The 15,280-nt window shown below is 33.2% G+C and overlaps 2 protein-coding genes across 5 annotated transcripts; one reads left to right on the forward strand and one right to left on the reverse strand.

The window, feature by feature from the left end:
- Positions 1-901: 901 nt before the first annotated feature.
- LOC111517325 (protein lifeguard 1) lies at positions 902-11,012 on the reverse strand. 4 transcript variants are annotated; one of them, XM_023173433.2, is made up of 4 exons: positions 10,858-11,012; positions 9,973-10,021; positions 8,734-8,931; positions 902-3,745 (listed from the first exon to the last, which is right to left on the reverse strand). In XM_023173433.2, exons 2-4 carry the CDS (start codon positions 10,004-10,006, stop codon positions 3,030-3,032), a joined length of 948 nt encoding a protein of 315 aa, XP_023029201.2. In that variant the 5' UTR covers positions 10,007-10,021; positions 10,858-11,012; the 3' UTR covers positions 902-3,029. The 4 variants fall into 4 exon arrangements, with proteins under 4 accessions (XP_023029201.2, XP_023029200.2, XP_074032652.1 ...); XM_023173432.2 differs by having other exon boundaries at positions 8,701-8,931; XM_074176551.1 differs by lacking the exon at positions 10,858-11,012 and adding an exon at positions 10,612-10,636 and having other exon boundaries at positions 8,701-8,931.
- A 1,456-nt stretch (positions 11,013-12,468) lies between these two features.
- EMC8-9 (ER membrane protein complex subunit 8/9) lies at positions 12,469-14,209 on the forward strand. The gene is made up of 3 exons (XM_023173430.2): positions 12,469-12,779; positions 12,839-12,985; positions 13,734-14,209. The coding sequence occupies exons 1-3, from the start codon at positions 12,576-12,578 to the stop codon at positions 13,974-13,976; spliced, it is 594 nt and encodes a 197-aa protein (XP_023029198.2). The 5' UTR covers positions 12,469-12,575; the 3' UTR covers positions 13,977-14,209.
- Positions 14,210-15,280: the final 1,071 nt, after the last annotated feature.

A 15,280-nucleotide genomic window follows, 5' to 3' on the forward strand; every position in this document is an offset into this window, starting at 1 on the left:
TGACCTACTTCCATTTAGCTATCCAGCATCAAGTTGTACACAGGGTGACTAATACGTAAATTCCAGTGAAATCAGTTATTTGGCTGTGTTATAGGGTGAGTCTAGAAAGTGGTGGCTCATCTTGATTAGACAAGAAACTGCTGTTATGGCCATTTCACGCGACTAGATTACCATCCTTTTTCTATGACTGTACAAAGTCTTTCCATTCAAGATTGAAGAAATCATTCAACTTGAGTGGAATAATTTCTAAGAGATGGACATCCATCGAAGAGAATGTGGCTTTATTTATTGCTTTATACACAGCAATTAGGATAAAGTGTTAATTTGTTGAATTTGTACCTTGTTGTGATGATCATTACTTTTATATCAGAAACATGAAGTTTATTCTCTTATCAAATATTGGATAACCTTGAAAATTGTATTGCAATATTGATATTTTCATCAGAACAAGCTAGCAAAGCATTAAATACTTCATCAGAGGAAATTCCTCCAACTCCAACACTTTGCAATGTAGTAGACACTTTATTCAATGTGTTCCTTTAAAAAATATACTCTTACTTTCGAAAGTGTCTTGTGTTAGTTGAGAATTACAAATACACTTGGGTCGAGAAACAATACACATGCATCATCAATAAAATAAGTTAAAAAACACTTTAGCATCCTTTTCTTTTACAAGTGGAAAAGGGAGACAAAATAGTGATTGTTTGAATGATTGATACATTAAAAAGAGAAAGCTTTACAAAGGTGAATTATCAGCGTGTTACTATAGAGGCACAAATGTATTGGCATGTGTATTCTTTCATCTACCCAGCTGTACATTCAAATTATTTTAGACTGGGGATTAATTGGACATCATGAATAGAAGCTGAGGAAATGCAAGTTAGCAGATGAAACGCCAATAAACTTTTTGAATAATTTTTATTTGAATGTTATATGATCCTACATAAGTATACATTTCAGATTCATAAATACTCAAAATACTGTAAACATTTAACATATTCTCATCTTTTTATATCTACATCTTATCTGCAAATTTAAATGACTTATAATCAAGCATTATTGTAAATAGTTGTGAGTGAATAATTTCTCTTACGGTCAGTCCCACCGAATATCACATTCTTGTGTCAAACAACAAATAAACCAACCCAAGTAGACAAACAGTATGAAAAACTGTGTTCAGCAACACAATTCAGTTCCATGATATCCTACATATTAATTAACAAGCGAGATTACTGTAATGGCAGATATCCCGGAACATAATTTAGTTACTGCTTATATATTAAAAGTATATCTGCTCTTTGGTTAATTTGAGTAGTCTTATTGGTAATGCCAAACAAACAATTTCCTTTACCAGTTTCCAAGTTCAGTACTACACAAAATATTAACATACAATTGATTAAAATGATATACAAATCGAGACATTTTATATGAATAATTCAAAGGTTTGAAAAGAATTGTTGTTTATTGTCTTCAAATTGATAAATAAAAATCGTTAGACTGTAAAGTTATAAACCTAAAGAACAAGTTATCTAAGTCTAGTGCAGTTAGGCATTTTTGAGTTCAAAATAAGATTCACAGTTGAAAATTGACAATTCTCCAGTCCAATTGAGCCTTAAGTTTTCCAAATACATCCAAACCTTCGGTTAGGGGCAAAATTAACTCAAAATTCACCTCCGTGTTAACACTTTTTCACTTGATGATCTGATGAATTCGGAAATGATTAAAATTATTGCAAATTTGATATGTTGAAATTATTTGCTTTACAATAAATGTATTTGTGGATAAAAACAAAAAAATATCCTCTCAAATTTAACTACTTCAAAATGTCACGAAAACTATTGTACGACTGAAGTCAATTGTCAATCAATTGAAAAAAAAAACAAAAAAAAATTATGGTAAGTAGGTTCATGTACCGAAATAAAACTTTTCATTCTGTTGATTGAAAAACAATCTTGCAGCTATCATAAAGTGACTCACCTTTCCAAGTTATATAAACAAATTCCTAGCACAATAACTAGTGTAATATATTTCGAACAACAACAAAGAACATCAAAAAAACATATTTATATTAATGTATACGATACAAACTACAGAAAATTCTACTAGAGCATATGTTACTTAAAAGCAAGGCATGACTACTAGGGAGGTCCTATCAAATCAAGGAAAATCAGATTCAAAAGTTTCATAACTGCAAAAAGGTATAACGCCGCCTGAACTGCACAGATTAGGACAGTTAATTTCTAACTGAAGTGTAACTTGTTAGAGGTTTATGAATATATTCTCTCCACTGATTTTTCTAAATCGTCCCCTAACATTTTTTCTATAAGAGACCACTCAGTATCGCAAAGTTTAATGAAACTCTAATAAATTTTTTGGGAGACTTATTCGAGTTATATAGTTGGAAATAAATAAAGACAGAGTTCCCCACAAACAGTGCGGGGAACTTTGAAAAGCAAAAAGACAAACTCAGATGTCCCTAACAATTACAAAGACAGTGTCAAGAATGTTAGTAACAACACGTTAATGAAAAACTCTTCCAAGAGAAAAGGTCAAAATTTTCAAGTATCATTATATATTGTCTTATCTAAACTAGATTAGAAGCAGACAGTTTTTTGATGGAAGAATAAAATGGTATCCAAGAGGCATGCATTTCTTGTTACAATATGTTTTTGGAGTGGAGTAGAAATAGAGAAAACAAAATCCGGATTTTGTTTTCTTTAATTGTGACTCTTTAATTTCATATTCTTAGATTCACCCTACTTTTTATTACCTTATATTGTTGCCAAGTTGTCGGTACTGTTCATTCTTGAATTCAAGTACATGTTCAACGTAAAAATGTACAACATCAGTCAAACGGTTATTTCTTTTCAATTCTATTACATCATTGGATTGAAAATGTAAAAAATGTAATGTGATATTATCAGTGATTTCCCAATAAATTGATATAACCAAGGACCATAGTGAGTGAGTATTCCTAGCAGAATTATCTGTAGTGTCTAAACAAAAAACAAAACCGAGCTCCAGAAACCTTAATCTCTGGAATGGCCTATTATTGCCAATATGTACATGAAAATATTGATGACATCAACATACAGATTGATGGCTGCAAAAATGTACTCCTCCGGAGAGATGGAATACTTATGCTTGCCGCCCATCATCAGCTGAGTGTCGTAGACCAGATACACCGAGAATATTAACGCTCCCAAAGAAGCGTACACCATTTGCACTATCTTGTTGTGGAAGAAGATGGCGACGATGCCAAAAATGAAAAGAATCAAAACTGCCACAAAGAGAATTCCCCCCATCATGGTGAAATCCCACTTCGTTTGGAATGCAAACAAAGTCAACCCGAAGCAAACGGCGGCCGTAATGCCGACAGCCATTGCGACAGCATCAGCCTTGTAGGTTGAAGCTGCAGTCGCCAGCATGAAAGATTCAGCCACGGTGAATATGAGCAGAAATATGAAATTCATAGGAGCCTTTCTGCGAATTTCGCCACAGCAAGCCAAGCATATTAAGGTAACAAACACTGTAGCAAGAGAAACGTAGAAGAACGCCGGATTGTTTTGGACGTATTTCTGACTGGGAACGTGATAGAGCAGCCAACAAATGAATGCCAAGGTTATCACAAGCTGAACGGCAAGGATCGAGTACACTTTTCTTATGAATCCTCTTCGAATTGTCTGGTCGCTGAAGCCGAATCCTTTCACCTCGGGATCCTCGTAGCCAGCTCCTCCGTAGGTTCCTTTAAAATAATAATTTTTAAAGTTATTTCAGAGCTTTTCACATACAGCTATAATTTGTACGATAACATTCTCATAAAATAATACTAGGGTACTGCTATCCTTCGCCAAGTTACGTGGGATTAATGAAGATTATTATTATTATATACAGGGTGGTCCTTTGAAAACAAAACAAAGCTGACTTCTCACAGTAAGCGTAAAAAAAAGAATATCTCTCAGACACATTGCTTAATTTAAGGGGAATACTTTTGGTTCAATTTTTAACCTTGTCACTTTTTATCCCTTCGTCAGGGCGAGATCTAATCCTCAAATTGTATAAGGGAATAATCAAGTGGTGCCTCATTTGCAACAATGTTTTGGAGTTGGAGGTTCAATCTATTTTCAATAATTTTCCTGTGAAGCTATTATATTCTTTATAATTAACAACAACTGTCAGTTGGAAATAATCAAATTTCCTTAGTGGTAATTGGAAGAAGGGTAGTTGTTTTCTTGGGTGGTAAGCAGTATTCACTAGATCAGGGGTGGCCAACCGGTCGATCGCGATCGACCGGTCGATCGCGACCATTAGTCCAGTCGATCGTGGCAAGGCAAAAAATATAAATAAATAGACCAGACAAAGTCAGACAAAGTCAAACAGCGTCTATGATAGTTGACATAGAGAAGAAAACATTTGAACAATTTGTAAACATCAAGGATCATATGAAAAAACATCCCACCTACAATTTCCATTGATCATAGTGATATCTATGAATTGGCTACAAAATTCGCAGATATAATTCAAAGACAAAGACAGAAATTCTAGGTACTCTGGAAACAATGGCAAATAAAAGCTCCGCAGGTACTGATGGTATCTCAATAGTTACTGTGAAAAAAATTGTAGACCTTATAATCGAGCCACTATTGTTTTTGATGAATCAGTCATTTTTTGTAGGTTGTTTTCCAAATGTATTTAAAACGGCTCTCATATTTCCTCTATATAAAAAAGGCGACAAAACTGAAGTAGACAACTACAGACAGATATCTTTACTTTGTTCCCTCTCTAAACTGTTTGAGAAAGTTGTTAGTAACAGAATTCTGAATTACATGGATCTCAAAATAATCTTTTTAGTAATAACCAATATGGCTTCAGGAAGAACAAATCAATTGAATCAGCTTCATACCATTTATTAAATTTCATTTATACACAGGTTGACTCGAATAAACTAGTTGTAACACTTTCTTTCGATTTGTCAAAAGCATTTGATACAATTTCTTCCGAATTTCTTATAATTAAACTTGCAGGCCTAGGTTTCCCAAATAATCTATTGAACTGGGTGAAATCATATATGGAAAACCGTAGTCTAATAGTTAGCTGCAATGGAATTTTATCAAGTCCCAAAGATGTAAAACTAGGAGTGCCTCAAGGTTCTGTCCCGGGACCATTGTTGTTCCTCAATTTCATAAATGACCTGTCTGAATTTTTTTCTGAGTGTCACATAACCATGTTTGCGGATGACACTGCAATTACTGTGGCCGACAAAAACGAAGTTGAGTTGTCAGACAAAATAAATAAAATAATAGATAAATTCAGTGCTTGGTGTCAACGTAACAAACTTATTCTGAATAAATCTAAATCTGTTTCAATGAAATCATTCATTAGGAAAAATTTCAGCAGTGACTCTTCCACAATAAATGGTATTCGATCTTCCAGCGAAGTCTTGTTTTTAGGAACGTCTTTAGACGAAAATTTGACCTGGAGCGGTCATATTCAGAAGGTCTGCAACAAACTCAATTCCGCATATTACTCAATCAAACAATTGAAAAACACTCTAGATAATTTTGGATTGATGAATGTCTATTTTTCTATGGCTTATTCTCACATCAGCTTTAATATCATTTCTTGGGGATGTGCAAGGGAATTTCCACGAGTTTTTGTTGCTCAGAAAAGATTGCTGAGACTAATTTTTAATATAGATTTTCGAGATAGTTGTAGACCAATTTTCTTAAGAGAGGGCCTATTGACGGCACCTTCTTTATTTATCTTGAAGTGTGTCACTTTTGCCCGTAACAATATAACTGAATTTGTCACAAATGCGGATATACATGGTAGAGACACCCGTCATGGGAAACTGTTAAGAACCCCCTCACACAAAACGGCTCACTTTAGATGCTCCCCACTATTTAATACAACAAACTGTTATAATAACTTGCCGGCATCTATTAGGAAAATCGAGTCAGATAAACTTTTTAAAATTGAGGTGAAGAAACTTCTCTTACAGAAGTGTTACTACAGTTTTGAGGAATTCTTGCACGACACTTTTTCATGACATTTTGAGAGTATTTGCTAGAGCTTCTCCGATTTTTTATATAATACTTCTATGTTGTGAAAGTTTGTGGACGTGAACCATATTTATTGTTTTTGTATTGTTCAACTTCTGTAGTTTTATTTTTGTTTTTTAAATATGACTTAGCACATGTACTCAATGTACCAAAGTGTCAAATGAATAAATAAATAAATAAATAAATGGAGCACATGATGTTACAAAACGAAATTATTACTCTGTGCTGCGACATATTCCCAAAAGCAAGGTCATCCTCAGGTCAACATTTCTGGGCATTAGTTTCCAACGAAAAATATCCAAATTTGAAGAAATGTGTTGAACAACTTCATTCGTGTTTTGTTCAACATATTTATGTGAGTCAGCATTTTCCTACTTAAAACAAACAAAAAATAAACACCGTTCTCGCTTGACAGACGCTCATACATTGGATTCTTTAAGGTTGGCAATTTCCAACTACAAACCTGATTATACTAAACTAGTGGAAGATACTGCGACGCAATACTCACACTAATATACAGATAGGACCTATAAATGTTGATTAAACATCATCAACTCAGACTTCCATTCCAAAGTATCAAGTAAATTTAAGCAAACAATCTCTGTGATACGAAAAGGAACTCCTTAGACTGTTCAATAAAAATATTTTGTGACTGTGTACTGAACACAATGCTGTTTGATTTAAGATTTCAAGAAGTATGTGAGTGGTAGATCGCACAGGGTCTCGTTAGTAAACAGTAGATCGTATGTCTAATCAAGTCGGCCACCCCTGCATACTGTGCAGAAATGTAGTGAGAGGTGAATATTTTGAATTTCTATTCAAAATATCTACTTTTATACCAAATGAAACAGCACAGAAACACAACAACCTAACATTCAGATGCCTTAAAAACCAAAAACATTGAGAAAAAGTCCTCTACATAATGAAACATACACGCCCGCATGACCCTGTATATATTTTTGGGTATTACCTTAACTAGTCAGTAGTACAATTGATTCAATTGTTTAATAACTCTTTGTTAGAAAAGAGTTGATGAAGAAAAAGGTTCGTTTCCAAAGATGAGAGTGGTGAATTAATTTGCATAATCAAAATAGAGTTATTGATATGAGAACCAATTTGAATAAAAATCTCCGACTTAGAGAAAAAGACATTGGGGGTCCAATGCCTACTTTCGACAATTGGATGAGGAAGGAACATTCATAAATCGTTTTTTATTCAATTCTGAGACTTTTATTAGTAGTGGTTCATCGAAAGGTGCTTAATGTGCAGATAATTGAAGTGGTGAACAGTCTTGTTGCTGATAAAGAATATACTTCCAATTGCATAATGTTTCAGATAAGTAAAAGACTATCCATTTAACAATGAATTGGAATTCTAGCATGTTGGACATTTTCTATCACCAAGTTTAATTTATAAACAGATCAAGATAAGAAAAAGTAAAATAATAAGCAAGACAAACAAAGCAGTTGTTTCATTAATTATAGACAAAAATTCTAATTACATTACACCAGCAATATCAGTGTTCTGAGGCAGATAAACTTCATTTGTATCAATTAATAGGTATTATGAATCATCTTCAGATAACTCAAAATTAAATGAGCAATAGAATTCCAACAATAAACTTCTCTTGGGTAATATGAATGATGTTTAAAACCATACCCAATATATACAACTTAAGCAATTATTGATATAGATTTCAAACATACCGCAAGTATGCAAGAAACATCAATTTTTGAATATGACCATCCTGGTGGATATTTATTAGCAATTGGATTGATGAATACAATCCAGTAAAATGTACTCAAAAGTGTTAAATATTGTTTATAATAATGTCCAATTTGGTTTCAAGATATTTTTTATATTGTCCTCTTTCTTCATCAAATTAAGTGATGCTGACAGTTATATATGAGGTGATGATTAAATTGGTTTATATAAAACGACAATTTACCTTCAATAGAAAATGAAATTTAGACTCAAAAGAGATAATAACATTATATCACTGGGGCAGAAAGTTTTTTATTACATTTTTAGTTTTCAACTCTTCTTAGCAAAATACTTATATATTAGGAAATGGAAAATATTTTCCTTGTAGGTATATATTATTGTATGATGATATGTGATGGAACTGGCAACATGAAAACGCATGACGTTCACAATGAACTGTTGCTTGAACAATATAACGATATTTAAATAATCCTGTCGGTGCTCCAAATAAAACATATTTTCCACCACAGAAAGGCCGACTTTTCAATGTACATTATCTAGTTATATGAAAGAACTAATAAACTTTTATGAATTTGTACAAATCTACAACTTTTTCAAAGGTAAAATTTTTAATCGCGATGCTCAGGTTATTTGTAAAAGAAATTCAGCTTAACCATACGTTGCTATTTGAGTTTCTGAAGTACGGTGGATACCTGTGGTGCCTGATACCAATGATGAGACAGATCTACAGGATGTTGCAAAAAAGATGTTTTTTGTACCATGAAACATGCATGCTGTTTTTGAAACTTCTGAAAAAAGTTTTCTCCGACTCATTAAGCTAAGCGAACTCAGATATAATCGAATATCTCCAAATGTTGCCATATACTTTTGCTACATCATTGTGAAGCAGAAAAATAAATAAATGGAAACAAACCGGCACTACTATCATAGAAGGGTACTTGTTCACCTGCACTGTAAGGGTCACTTTGTCCTCCATAAGGAGGAGGTTGCTGGAATCCTGGGGCAGGTGGGTAGCCACTTGGTGGAGGCATGCCGCCTTGAGGAGGGTAGCCACCCTGCGGGGGATATCCTGGTTGTTGAGGAGGGTACCCTGGTTGTTGAGGAGGGTATCCCGGCTGACCAGCATAATATGCTTGATTAGGATCTATCAGACAAAGAAGATAATATTTGAATTGAATAGGGAATATTTTTGGGGGAGACTGGTTAGTTAGAGAAAAAGTTTTTTTGATAGAAAAGTAGAAAGCCAAAAAGATTTTTTGCCCAAAATAAAATTTGCCTTTAATAAATACTCAGTAAAAGGTATTGCTTACATTCAGTTCAATATTTCATGGCAAATAAATTTTGTTGATATTTTTCAGGAATTGAGTAAACAATAGTTTTAGTTCTGGTGCAGAGTGAGTCCATTATTAAAAAAAAAATTGTTTGCGTCCTGAGTACCGCTATTTGTGATATTTAATCTCTGGTTTTGGTATTTTGGAAATACACATGTAATGTGAATAAGAATAAAACACTAATAACATTACAACCATTATATTCCAAGTTCAATTGGATGAACTACCCAAAAAACTTAAACAAGAAAGAAATGTTTATGCAAATCCTGAAGACCTGCCTTCTCATTCAGAGAAAACTAACATAATGGTATTCCTCTAAGCTAGGAGACAGCACAAAAGCAAATACCAACTGTTCATCCAGATTTCTTCACAACACTACTACAGTTCAAAGTTACAGAGGTTACTGTCACAATGTGAAAGTAGATAACAATTTTCTCTTTAAAATTTATTTTCTTCTTTATGACTCTTGAAACTTTGAGAAAGTCTTTCTCAATCAATCTTACTACTGGAATGACTTTTTCACTACAAGTGAAAAGAGAAGACAAAAAACTTAATGTTTGCATTTAATCATTCTTTACATGTAAAAGAATAGCTATACAAACATAAATCGTCGGTATTTTCTAACACTTTGAAGTTAGTTGATGACATTACTATTGTTTCAGTTTATATTGTTTGCGTATTGTTTACTGAAAAAAGTTTCTACGATTTCAATTCTTTCACACGACGAAAATAGTTGTTTTCATTATTTTGTCAAATGTACAAATTTATGACTCTTGTGTACTTGTGTACTCTTGTGTACTCTTTTTGTGTCCCAACTTTACATATTATTAAAATCATATCATGATTCAGCTTACCTTGACCATAAGGCCCACTATTCCACTGTGACATGATGATCACCTAAAACTGATAAAAAATCGAACAATTAAAAGGCTGAGTTAATATTGGAAAAATAAACAAAGTAGACTACGATGTATATGAATGAGGAGTGTCATAAAAATTCCAGATGCGAATGCACACAGCTGTTTCAGTATACGAATGTCTTAATTAACATGTTCTCTATCATTTCGGTTTATTATATTCAGTTATATTTATCATGTCCATGATGTTCGACATTGAGTATTGAAATGCGCTGACTAGTTTATGTGACCGAGACATTTTTTTGCAAATGTTTCAGTAGAAATTTAGAAAAGTGTTGGTTAGAGTCATTACTGCCCTTATGAAAGTATCTCTGCGTACAGTGGCCTAAAGGGTATGTATTGACCTTATCATGTTAACATTACAAACCAGCGCGAAAACTAGTGTTAAAAAATTAGTGGAATTACTGGAAAGTTACAGACAACTTGTGAAAAACATCTTAAAAAATTCTGATGAAGCCAAACAGCCTTAACGGCGTTAGCTATCCGCCCCTGGCTGCATGTTATAAACAAGGCTAAAGTTGTGAAAACCAAAACAGAACACCTACACAATATTTATGAAAATTAGAGTTTCATTACCTACAACTCCCATCTGAAATATCAGGAAAAATGCGATAAAATTAAATTGATTTTTGATTCAAATTAATTTTGTTTTAATATAACTACCAGTCCGAAATAGTTAAGGGAAATACCTAAGATAAAAAAAAATATAATGATTCATGGATAATCAGACATGATCGTTTACCTACAAGGTAAAAATTGTGAAATATTGATATCATGACATCAATTATTGTCTTGACAAAAAAGTACCTAACTGGTACTCACCTAATCTGTGAATTCTCAAATAAATGAGAGCGAATACGTTTATCCCTTAATCTTCCAAAATATTCTAGATTCACTTTCTAGTATTCTTCTAGATTGGCACTTTACTCATTTAATCAGAACTTATTTGTATTGCAGTGACACAGGACAACGGTAAATGACAAAACTGTCAGAAATTAACTTCAATCACAGAACTATAAAAATTATGGGTATTGTGTTATTGGGAATATTTGCACCAGTTCGATCAGTTCGGTGTCGTGGACCAGTTATTCAAAAATAAATAAAGTATGAAAAATTTATTTCAAATATATTTTTTCAAGACACTCATTTCGTTTCAATAATTACAATGTACATAGAAATTCAATCTAATAATCAGAAAATAATATTTTAATAGTTTCTAGGCGAAAGTAATGTTGAATTAGCGAAATTATCGCGATAATTGATAAATTGAAACATACTTTTTGCAGCGGGAGGATTTTCCGTTTGATAATGAAACTGTCAGAAAGACATACTGTCAACTTCCAGCATTCACTAAGAGCGTGTAGATAAGTAAAATCTGATTTTTTTTCGGAACTATTTTCAAAATTTTATTCTCCGTTCCTGTATTGACGAGAACGATAAATTTCCAATACAAATGACATATCAAATGAATTAGTGATATTTACGTCAACCTCTAAAATATTTTAGATAAATTTAGTTGTAGAGAAGTCAACCAAACACTTATAAAAAATATTGTTGCATCACAGGGATCGTTAAAAAAAAAGACAAAATTCTCTGAGGAAAATGTGATGAATTTTCTAAATGAAGGATATTTTTATATGTCCCACTCACCTGTTTCCAAAACGACCTACCAAGAGCACGGATAATTCTTGTAGCTCAAGAGTCCGACAGCTCTTTTGTTGGCTCATTCTGTATTCGGCAGAATTTGCAACTAAGTAATTCCTACATGACGTAGTTCTGGGCAATGAGGTAAACTATGTCATATAACTTGTCGTTAACATCTACTTAAAGTTATGTATACATTTGAAATTGTAAAAATTTTTGAGAGAAAAATATTTTTTGAGTCAATTCCTTTCAATTTTGGTCAATACTGAATGCAGTTCAGAGGCAAAGGTATATTCCACCTTCTTTTCAAAAACTATCAAGTAGGATATCAATATTGAGTAACTTTTGTACTTGATGTAATTCCTATATATTTTTTTTTTGTTTCTTTTCCCAACTATAGTTTTCAATATGTATATGAGTATATGGATGTTTTCTGCCTTTGTTGTGATATTAGTTGATGCCTCCAAACCGAGATCTTCTGACATAAACCATCGACTTTAAAAGAAAAAGGAACACACATTCACAAAACAGAACGCTGTGTTTGTTGTTTGGTATTAAAGCCGTTCTGTCACAGAATTGTGGTTCTATTAAAGTATGACAATCGCTGTCAATTGTCAGTGGTGATTTAAGGTGTTTGTGCTTAACAAGTTCCTGGATAATAATTTCAACCCAAGTGTGCATGGGCCCGCCCCGGGTCCACTTAAGTGTGGCCACATTTGGATTTAACAACAACTTTCGTTACCAACTGGCCGGATAGCCTTAGTTGCTGAGGCCATTGAATCGAAAAGAAGAAGAAGAAGATATAAGGTGTTACATTGGGTTAATAAATAATCATCTATTTCTTAGATTTTTGTGGACCTAAAGGAATATTCAGTGACAAAAAACGGGATTTCAAAATGACAAACGTTAAATTTACTGAAAATGCATATTGCAAAATGGTGTTACATGCTACTAAATACCCTCACTGCAGTGTTAATGGAGTACTTTTATCAAAAACGTCTCCTTTGAACAATAATAAAGAGATAGAATTTGTGGATGCAGTTCCCTTATTTCATATTTGTCTAAATCTAACACCGATGGTGGAAATAGCTCTAATGCAGGTATCTTTCTCTGGTGAATCATAATTTTCACTATTTCTACTTCACCTTTTCTGCTTCAGATTGATGAATATGCTTCGAAGAAGGGATTAACTATATCAGGTTATTATGTAGCTCCAGAAAATGTTCGAGAAGATTCTTTTGACAAGTTGTATAACAGGATTTCTGATAAAATTGCTTCAAATTGTACAAACTCCTATGTTGTCATTGTGAGTACTATTTGCGCAAGTTCTTTCTCTACTATAGTGCAATATATGAAATGTTATCCTATTCTATTTTGATAAATCAACGAAAAACATTTCAAACACAAAATTGAGTAAAATTCAATAAGTCTGATAACTGTTGAGGCTAATTTATATGTAATTTTAACATTATTGAACTTATATTCGGTACATTCACTTTTCTCAGTGTCTCTACTTGCTAATAAACAAGTATTCTGGCTATTACCAAGACACACATTCAATTATATCTTTCATATATCAGTCAGTCAGTCGGTAGCCAAGCGGTTCGGGGTGGGTGCTTTGTTCACTCACTCGAATTGACTGCCGTGTTGGTCGGTGGTTCAAGCCCTAGTCTGAACGATCGATCTTCACTTGCTACCGTCCAACCCGTGTTAGGAATCACACGTTAAAAGGTAAGACCTCGTTAATCCTTAGCTCGCACAAGTTTCGACTTCTGAGGGTTGTCGTTCGTAGGGGTGTGACAGCTGATTAACGGAAAAACAGATTTTAAACAGATATATTTGGGAATAACATTGATTTGAAACCGAGTTGTTGGTATCCACAATTGGTTTCGCCTGAAGATATATCTCTTCAATGGTTAGTTTCAATAAATTTTAGTTTAGTTTCTATTATTTTTCAAACCTAAATACTGTTTAATCTTTCATGTTGAAAGGTTGTCACTTTTGAATAATTGAATTACACAATTTGCCATCTTTGCCATTGACTTTGATTTTAGGTGAATACTACAAATACAAGCATCCAAAAGGGAAGAAGAGCTCTGAAAGTAGCTCAATATGCTGACGGAACTTACCGCCAATGTGAAGATTTGAGTGTTTCTGATGATGCAATAAATATATGCCTTTCTGCACTTAATGGTTCATTATATAATAACTTGGTAGATTTTGATAACCATCTGGACAACATCCGATTGGATTGGACAAACACCACTCTCAATAAAGAAATTCAGTCCCTTTTATGAGAATTGTATTTGCTACAATTGTATAAAAACTAAAATATGTGACATTATTATTTCAATCTTTGTTATATCTTATATAAGTGTTATGGATTAACATTCCATGTGAAGGGTATATTTTTATCGAACATAGCACCAACAGGAAGTTTTTGAATTCAACCGATGTTATTGGATTATATACTGTATTATTCAAAGAAGATTTTTGTTGTTTTTGTGTTGAATACATTTGTATTACCATATTCCTGCTTTCTATATTTGGAGTGTAATCAGTAGTTTATTCTCCGAAAAGAAAATAAAGTTTACCGAGTCAAAAATCATATATTTTTGTGTACATTTGAGGTTATTTTGCAGTACTTCAGGTTTACTGGGTTGTTAGCAGTGTTTCAGAACCTTTGACATACAATAAACACTTTCCTCAAACATCAGAACCGCAATGCTATTTTCGACATGCATTTCATCAACCAAACTGGCGTCTTGAGGAGATAAAGAAAACCGAAGACGCCAACTTTGTTAGTGAAACGCGCGTCGAGAATAGTATGATAGTTCTGGTGGTTGGGAAAAGTGCTGTTGAATCACAAAATTGTAACACAGTGAATGTCAAATAATAAGTCCACACTGAGGGGAATCATAAAATTTCATTGCTATACATATAATGGTATACGAGGGCTGTCAAATATTGTAAATTCCATCGAAGATTTGATTATTCTCATTTTTAAAAATCCATAATGTATCATATTTGGAGTATTATTCTCTAGAATATATTCCACTAATCCTCTTCTAGCCAGATTACCAGATCTTACTACCCCTTTATTTTTTTATTATGATGATACCTTCGGAAAAAATTGTGTCATCAACTGTTAAAAATGTTGATCAACATGGATTCAGAAAGAGTAAATCAATTGAAACTGCAACATATCACTTACTGAATTATATCTACAAAGAAGTGGATTCGAATAATTTTGTAATATCTTTATTTTTTGATCTAACAAAAGCGTTTGACACAGTGTGTCTTGAATTTCTAGTTGCAAAACTGACCCAACTTAGGTTCCCGAATAACTTGTTACAATGAATTGAATCTTACCTCAAAGGGCGTACCATGACTGTAAAATGTGAAAATGTTAGATCAAGGTGCAACGACGTTAAGCTTGGAGTGCCACAGGGGTCACTGCTTGGACCATTGCTTTTTTTGTTGTATGCAAATGATCTGTCAGAATATCTGAAAGATTGCCACATTACCATGTTTGTGGATGATACCACTATCACAGTTACAGGGGGAAATATTGATGTACTGCTTAGTAAGGTAAAATGCA

The sequence above is a fragment of the Leptinotarsa decemlineata genome, unplaced genomic scaffold, assembly GCF_025532065.1.
Source record: "Leptinotarsa decemlineata unplaced genomic scaffold, Ldec_3_MD MMD2_tig00001719_RagTag_RagTag, whole genome shotgun sequence".
In the NCBI taxonomy this organism is placed as follows: Eukaryota; Metazoa; Arthropoda; class Insecta; order Coleoptera; family Chrysomelidae; genus Leptinotarsa; species Leptinotarsa decemlineata.

Bases quoted from the DNA above. Each gene is read 5' to 3' on its own strand.
- LOC111517325 (XM_023173432.2), bottom strand. From the start codon at position 10,006: ATGTCACAGTGGAATAGTGGGCCTTATGGTCAAG. The intron at 8,932-9,972 runs GTAAGCTGAATC...TTTGTCTGATAG, and splicing joins TAGTGGGCCTTATGGTCAAG to ATCCTAATCAAGCATATTAT. The intron at 3,746-8,700 runs GTTTGTTTCCAT...ATTATTTTAAAG, and splicing joins CTTCTATGATAGTAGTGCCG to GAACCTACGGAGGAGCTGGC.
- EMC8-9 (XM_023173430.2), top strand. From the start codon at position 12,576: ATGACAAACGTTAAATTTACTGAAAATGCATATTGCAAAATGGTGTTA. The intron at 12,780-12,838 runs GTATCTTTCTCT...TTTCTGCTTCAG, and splicing joins TGGAAATAGCTCTAATGCAG to ATTGATGAATATGCTTCGAA. The intron at 12,986-13,733 runs GTGAGTACTATT...CTTTGATTTTAG, and splicing joins CAAACTCCTATGTTGTCATT to GTGAATACTACAAATACAAG.